The sequence below is a fragment of the Schistocerca piceifrons genome, chromosome 5 (assembly GCF_021461385.2).
Source record: "Schistocerca piceifrons isolate TAMUIC-IGC-003096 chromosome 5, iqSchPice1.1, whole genome shotgun sequence".
NCBI lineage: Eukaryota > Metazoa > Arthropoda > Insecta > Orthoptera > Acrididae > Schistocerca > Schistocerca piceifrons.
Window position 1 is genome coordinate 501,982,778 of NC_060142.1, and position 8,590 is coordinate 501,991,367.

The 8,590-nt window shown below is 46.1% G+C and overlaps 1 protein-coding gene across 1 annotated transcript; it reads left to right on the plus strand.

Annotated features, from left to right (window-relative positions):
* Positions 1–1,641: 1,641 nt before the first annotated feature.
* Positions 1,642–7,905, plus strand: LOC124799113 (serine-rich adhesin for platelets-like). The gene has a single exon (XM_047262651.1). The coding sequence runs from the start codon at positions 1,642–1,644 to the stop codon at positions 7,903–7,905; it is 6,264 nt and encodes a 2,087-aa protein (XP_047118607.1).
* The last annotated feature ends 685 nt before the right edge of the window (positions 7,906–8,590 follow it).

Sequence of the window (8,590 nt, forward strand, 5' to 3'; positions counted from 1 at the left end):
GAAATGAGGCGAATACGTAAAGTTTGTAGTAAGATAGCGAATGGAAGGATTCTGCGGAAGAGCAGTGCACCTGTAAGGAAATCGTGTAGCTAGTGTGAGTAGTTCCGGATTATTGTTTCAGCATTTGGGATGCAGGCGTGACAGCGGATACCCAAAGAATTCGGGGATGTGCTGCTATGATCGTTACAGATCGGCATTACCCGTACCACTATGTAACAGAGACGCTCCGAGGACTGAAATGGGCATATCTGGAAGGAAAACAGATGGTTTTGGCGAAACCATGTTACGTAACACTGAATAACGGGTATTAGAGGCATTTCTGCGACCATTGTCGTATATCATTCGTTGGGATCGTGGGAATAAAATAATATTAGGACTCCTGCAGAAGCATATAGACCGTATTATTTTTCTCTCGCGTTTGGATGAGGACAGCAAAGCGATAATACATTGTTACGATGTACCTTGCACCACTCAGTGTACAGTGTCATCCAGAGCATATTTACAGATGCACATAATTAAGATCCATCAAAATAGTCAACCATGTTCTGAAATTTTCTAACAAATTGAATTATGAGTTCCTAGGCTGTGGCTGAGCTATTCCCTGCTATGTTCTTTCCCCAGAAATTGCTAATACAGGAGCGTGTACGAAGTTAGGAAGGTAGGAGAGAGTTACGGGTCGAGATGAAGCTTCGAAGGAAAATTCATGACCGGACAGCACATAAAGTAAGAGTATACTGCACGCAAAAAGCGAGGACACCATTGTGGCAAACAGTTTAACGTGTCAGGAAGCTTCACACTAGCACACACTTTATTACAGGGTAAAAATTTGAATGTGTAAATCATGTTCATATTTACCAAACTGGGTTTTCTGTTTCAGTTGCCGACGACGCTCACCTCGGAACACTGGTAGAGGATCGGCTTCATGAAGGGGCATTGAACGAGAGTCCAAACTTCAACCGGCGCAGGCGACCGTCTAGATGGCGTTCCAGATCTCCCGAGGTGGTAGGACCAACGTACAGTAGCACAACCCCTTCCCAGCCTTCTGTTGACGTAGTGGACAGCCAAGAATTCGGTTCGTCATCCCCACCAGGCAGGCCCTACAGATCACGGACTCGAACCACACAACGGAGCAGCAGAAATCGAACATCCAACTATGCTCCTGTCTTCAGAAGGCCACAGCACCGTTACGCACTCAGAGGAAACCATGAACAGAGCAGTTCCACGGAATCCAGGGTGACATTTCCTCTCACCTTTAGTTCAACGACTGCTTCGATCTTAACGCAAGCTGCTACAGAGGGCTCTGAGCACACCTCTAATTTCAAGGAAATACTCACATCGGCCACAGCTGAGCCAATCGTTGGTAGAAACAACCCAGGTGAAAAGTCACCATTTTCAGAAGATTTTAACAACAGACTCACGGAATCGCCTCTTTCTATAGACCTTTCAGTCTCTGACAGACCTCCAGCGCTAACTGAAATCGGTCAAGAAGACGTTGCAAAGAGTACTCGTCGATGGACTCTCTCTTCCACAGCGCCCGCATCTGGCTTCGATTCCCGGCGGACCAGCCCTCGAGCAGCCGGTATCAGATCTCTTTTTGGAAGACGCTTTAAACATCGAAGCACACTACAGCCAGAGCAATACATGAGTCCTTCAACATCACAGTTTAGCACTACTGCTGAAACTCCTTTAACGCGGACGGTACAGCTGGATGGACATACTCGTGCTGCCCGTGATTATGAAGTGCTCGAGACGACCACCCCTCAAGTTGTTGCAAGGACACCTAGAGGAAGACGGCGGCTGGTTAGTGTTTCTAGGAGAATACGGCCTATTGACGCTAGTACAGAGGCTACAGTCTCGCCAAGAGGAGACGAGGGACAAGATCAGCGCACCATTGTCAGAGTCCAGAAGAGAAGGCGTCCTGTCACCATCGATACCATCACAGTTTCAGCAGTTTCTACCACGGAGGTCAGAGACAGCCTTCGCAAGACTAAAGTCTATAAGAGAAGGCGTCCAGTTCCCACGAATGCTGTCACCACAGAGCCTTCACTTCTGGAGGATGAAGCGTCAGGCAACCAACGCGGATATAGGCGTGTGCGTCCATCATCACCTCAACAAGAATCAACGAACCAGCAAGGCAGCACGACCAACAGCGGGAGTTACAAACCATCAACACAAAGCAGTTCCAAATCGGAGGAAACATTTGTAGGAGGTCGAAGAAAACATGTCGGTAAAGTTAGAGTCAGGGGAAGGAGGCCTTTGTTGAGCGATTCTGAAACAGGTGTTGGATCTTCTGAGAAGGCAGTTGAAGGTGAGGGACTTGGAACTGTGCTGACGACAACTGTGGAAACGCCACAAAGAACTACTTCAGTGGTACCCGAAGTTCCTAAACCTCGCGCTCCACCCTCCATGAGCACCACAGTAGAGGCCACAACCAGCAGACGAGTGCTTTCACGTTCAAGACGCCCATTTTTTGGTATCCGCCGAGCCGTAACACCCAGTGTAACTCCATTTGTTCAAGCAGAACCCACCTCCCCTACGACCCCCTCTAGTCTTCAGGAGGAGAGTAGTACTGCAGGATCTCTGACATCTTACACTCCAACAGAAAGGGGGGACACTATCACAGAGGGAACGACTGTAGAAAGGATCGACATGCCCACCACATCATCCAGCAATCTGTCTACTACACAAATCACTGGCAACACCGTATCAGAGGATGAGGGAGGCCAGTCAAAAAAATTCACTCCAAAATTTGGAGGAGCCAAGGGACGTCACCCTGGAAGGAGAGTCGGCCTCGGAAGCAAGTATTCGAAGGAACAACGAAAAACCACCCCTGAGCCTAATAGAATTGGCCTAACTTCTGGAAGGACTAAGGCATCTACAGTGAGTACTACCAGCGAGCGACCGACTGGAAATATTTCAGACCGTTTTGTAAAATCGAGGACGCTGAACTCACTGAGAAATAGAAAACCGATATCGCTCCTTCGACGGAATAACGTGAGCAACGTAACTGAAGAGCTGACAGCTACCAACAAGTCCTTGGACGAGCACACGGTTGAGAATGAGAGTCCTGTCGCTTCAGATGGTGGATCAGCGAGTTTTCTGAATATGTCTGTGGTGGACAATAACACCTCAACTGATTCTCCAGCACCATCCACAATTAAGGGTAAAGATCGTTTGAAGAAAATTAAGAGACCTCTGACAGTAACAAAAATAAGAGGTCCTCCAAAGTTACCTGTTCTCAAGAAGATTTCGTCGAACTTAACAGAAGATGAAAAAGCCGAGACCTCAACAATATCGGAAAAAGGGACGCGACTCAAGGGCAGGAAACCGACCAGCCTTGACAAACTACTAAAAATGAGAAGGCCTCTTCCAACATTACTGAGGAAATCTCAAAACGAGTTTGTATCACCTGCACCTGAGAATGTCGAGAGCAGCAGCAACAGTGAAACAACAATTGCAATCAGTACTTTACCAACATCAGCAGATACCACCCCAGGCCAAACGACTGCAGACGAAATTGAAACCACTACCGCAGCAGCTGCTACTTCCTCTTTGCAACCGAATATAGACGATGGTGCTCCTAACGGAATCAGGAAACTGCCGAAAGGATTTAAACCGCCACGTTTCAGGCCGACAATTGGTGAACCGAGAAAAATTGGGATCAAGGATACACCTAGACAAGGTGTACGGGGTCGACCTCGCCTTACGCCCTCGAGTGCTGTGAAGAAAGGCGTTAATGATACTCAAGCGACAGCTCCTTTGAAAACTGGACTCTTCGGTAACAGGAGACCCTTTTCTGGTTTAAAACCATCCTTACTTAAGTCGACGGGCAGGTTCAACAAGAAACAAACTGACTATGCAGACGAGAACACAGAAATACCAACAACATCAGTGAAAGAAGCGACAGAGGCTTACAATGCCTCACTAAAAGTGGCAGATAAAGTGATAAAAGGTTTCGGTGTCAACACTGCCTCAACAGTGGAGGATGAGGAAGTTCAGAATGTGACCACAGACAGACCCACTATAACCACAGAAGAAACAGCTACGTTTCAGGCAAAGAACGACAGTCTAGGAAACGAAGTGGGGGAAACCTTAGATTCACTAGTAGATACCTCCTTGTCCCCACTGGAGGAGAGCAGTACCACCACGAGGAAAACTTTCTTCTTTCCCAGGGCGCGAGGCCGTGGCAATGACAAGTCCTCCAAGCTCAAGAGTCTCCAGAAACTACTATCGGTGCTTCGTCAGAAATCTAATGGCGGAGTCGCAAGTACTACAGTGAAATTCGATACTGAAACAGCGCTTCCAACGCCAGAGGTGCCGAGTGAACTGACCAGTGATTCGGCATCCGATCTTCAGAATACCGTTTCTCAAACAGAAATACCTATTTTGGGAGGAAACACTGTTTCTTATGGTGACGATCTTAAAACAACAGACACAACTAAAGAATCCACTTTTACGACAGTAATAGAAAAGACTGTTGTATCTGTTGGTCGCGAAGGCAATGTCAGTCGGTTGGGAATTACGGAGAATTACGGGAATACATTCCTGCAGCCCTCTATGACGACAGAGACTGCTGCTTTTTCTGTACCTGAGAAGTCAGGTTCCGAAGACAACACTACAATGGTAACGAAGATATTAGAAGCGGAAACGGAAACGACCTTCACAGAAACGACCTACCCAGAAACAACCACAGAAAGCGGTGGGAGACTGGTGCTGAAAGGATCCGATTCTTTGGATGGTGAGAACAGTGGAATGAAATGCTCGAGTATGTCAGGGGAATCAATGACTACGAATGAGCACTTGAGTTCCCTGCAGCCAGGGAAAAAAGCAAAGGATAACGCTAGTTCCCTTTGTGGTGAGCATGTTAGGACTGACACCACGGAATTGCCTCTCTCTGTTACAAAGAGACCGGGTGAAGTTCCAGCCACTCTCGAATCCAGCACAGAAGTACTAGATCAGTCGACAACCATGGTTTATGCAGAAACCGCAACAGTAACTGAACCATCGCTAACGTTCCAGATGGCAACACTGTTGCCAGAGTTGACCGTTCCAGAAGATTGGACGGAACCCACCAGCACTGAAACTGCTGAGGGCACTGCACCAGGATCTGAGAACCAACGTTTTTCTGTCACAGACATTGTACTGCATAATTTGACAAAGGCCATCAGCCAACTGGCGAATGAGATCGATTCAGTGTACACAGACATCAATGTTACTAGCGAGTTCATGCCAGCACTTACGACAGATTTGCCAAACATTACTGAGCAAGCAACTCATACAAACGTAGAACTGAATACCGCCATTCCTCCTGGCATAGAAAATGCAGTTTTGACAACAGAAACGCCGATCGCAACGGATACTGCGAATGCAGAAACAGTACCGCAACAATTTAGCACTACATCCGAAACAACTACAACCGAGGTTAATACGGAAGACCCTGGTACTACTATCGGAACTACTGTAGAGAATACGTACAGTGCTGTTGTGAAAGTAACTGAACTTCCAACTGCGACTACTGCAGTACTAGAAGAAGTGACAGTGCCTCCCGCAGATGCTGTGAATGCAGAAACAGTGCCGCAACAGTATCACACCACATCCGAAACTACAACCCATGCTAGTACAGAAGACCCTGCTACTGCAATCGCAGCCACAGTGCAGAATATTTACAGCGCCGTTATCAAAGAAACTGAACTTCCCACAGCGACAACTGCAGTACCCGAAGAAACCAAAGTGCCTTCCGGAGTGGACCTCGAGCAAAGCACTACTTCCATTCAAGGGCGTAATGTATTCACGGAGAGTGTGCATACAGATAAGGCACTGGCTACCACTGATGTCCCTGACATGTGGATAGGAGTCACATCTGGAAGTGTAACCGAAGTTTACGAAACTATGGCAACACAAACTGACAGTCTAGATTCAGAGGCGACTGAAGGGAATTTGTCTGATAAGAGTTCACTTCCAACTACAAGTCCCATTACAGAAGAAAACGGAAGAAACATAACAAAATTTGTGAATGGGTCGCTCGCAGATCTTTCTGACGACCAGTCAGAATTTGATTCGAGTTTTTCAAGAGGAAGGACCAGCATTGTCCCGACAGTTGATGAATTTCGAACAGCAGATACGACTGTAGTCCCAGATCTGTCGACCACAGCCCTTGTGACTGAGGTGCAAGGAGATGACAGAGGATACTCACAGTTCTCAACCATTGATGACGTAGTAACATATGACAACGGTGTGTCCAGTGTAATGCCAGAGTCTGAGTCTGAGTCTGAGTCAGAGTCTGATGCGGCTAATGATGTTAGCAACTCGTACACAGTAAAGGGCGACAAAGGAGCATTGTTGGGTTTCGCATCAGGAGAGGAACAAGAAAATCTTACTATAGAATCTTCGGCCAATAACGGCACCACGGAGGCAACCGTTTACCAAACTCAGCAACCGGTCACAAATGAGGCAGTGACAGAAACGGTGACGGAAAGTGAGACTCTTGAACCTTCTACCCCGAAGAATTCAGACGTCAATGACACTGCTGTAAGTGATTCAAATTCTATTTTGGGTTATGAAATGGCTACTGATCCTGACACTGTTGCAGTCGAGGTGACTGAAGAAGGTTTATCATCGACTACGGTTCAGACAATCAAGCCCGAAGAGAACGATCTAAAAGCGAACGAAGTAAATTTTGACGACAGCTTATACCTGCCTACAACACGGGTTAATGAAGCAACATCACCGACCCAGAGATTGGAACCCATTAATACCGAATCGTCTGTCAGCACAACGACAGAACCCAACCCTTATGTATCTGCCTCCAGTATAAATTCAGCAGAAGAAATGCTCACATACAGCTCTCTTCCAGATACTGCATCAACAGCAAATGCTTTCCCCGAAGATAAGAATACGGTTTCACCCGGAGACATCACTTCACCAGCAGTTTCAGATAACACTGTAACAGACAGTACTTCAACCGAGCCTGGTAGTCATCTGCATGAAACTACCACCTATCTTACTTATTTTGCAGACGAAATTACGACAGAGTCCACTTCAGTCGCTGAGGATTCAGAAAACTACGCTTCTTCTGGTCCGTTTCACATTCAGACGGTCACTTCATTCAATTCTTTACTGGGCGAGAGAGCCCATTTTCATAAAGAGACCACTTTATCTCCATTTGCTGATCCACTGATCACCTCCATGGACAACGAAGATGACCGAAATGAAGGTCCTTCTGCATGGCACTCTTCATTCGCAGAATCTGAAAGCACAACGGCCGACCATGACACCTCATTTTCACCTACAGTTACTGCCGCTTTTCCAATGACGTCAGAAATTGTAGCTGGCGTAACTGATGTTACGTCAGTTCAGTTCAGTAACACCAAACAGGACTCCAGAGAAGACGATGACGTGGTAAAATACCGAGATATTGGACGTAATTCAATCTACACAGATGTTTCCACGCCAACTTTTGCAGATAGTGTCCAATCAACTACACCGCTATCTGCGAGTAATTACACTGAACAATGGACGGAGAGAATCGAAAACAATGATACTGTCAATCAAGATGATATAGTCACTGGAATTACTGATGCAAGCTTCATATATACGGACACCACGAAATCACCGTCTCCAGATTCTGAAGGCAACAATCACCAGTTACTAACCACTGGATCTGCGACACAGTCACAAACAGAAAATGGTCTTGCTACTTACTGGACAGAATCCGTTGAGTCCTCGGCGACAGATACCCTGCTAACAAGAGAAGTCGAGCCCCTAACGATCGATACAAAGGATATAACCGAAAGTTCCTTTAGTGATAGCAGCACAAACTACGCAAGTCCAGATGATGAAAGCCTACACGGAGACGGTAATGGGAGGTTCCCAGCTCTGGATATCAACACCCTTGCTCCTTCTTGACGTTTCCAACGTCAGTAAAATTACATTTTCCTTCCATAGTACAAATTTTCTTCTTAATGTGAGCATGAGCAAGAAGAGATAGGATTAAGATGCGGAACTGTACTACTTAAGTGAATATATCGCTCTTGTCGACGTGTGCTCGATACGTCAGTGTTATTTCGCCACGAAGAGCGTTTCGTGTTTTCCAGGCACAGAAGGTGCTGCAACTAAACATTTGTTTTTATTTATACATCACTGCCTGATGTCCACTGCATTTACAAGACTGAGTTTTTTTTTAAAAAATAAGTTTTTAAGTTAGTTGATAGGCGTGTACCTCTATCGAGCAAGGGAGCTCATGTGCAGTATTAAGATATTTGTTTGTTTTGAATACTGTCTGTACACATGGTTGATGTGTACGGAGCCATCTGCAATTGGAATATACCGTGTGTTTAGTGAGGGACACGGCATAGGTGGCTACCGTAATGAAATTTGTGCCAGTGCGAGGTGGTTAAACCGAAGGTGTTGTGCAGCTCGCAGCAACATCTATTAACTGATGTTTGCTGTAAAGGACGAACACAAACAGTAATATATACGTCCATTACGTACCATAATGCAGATACTGTTACACGTGATTAAATTTTTGCATACTAATCGCAAGTGAGTTTTGTGTCTCCTGTATAAACATCAGTGTAAGCCCTCGATATTT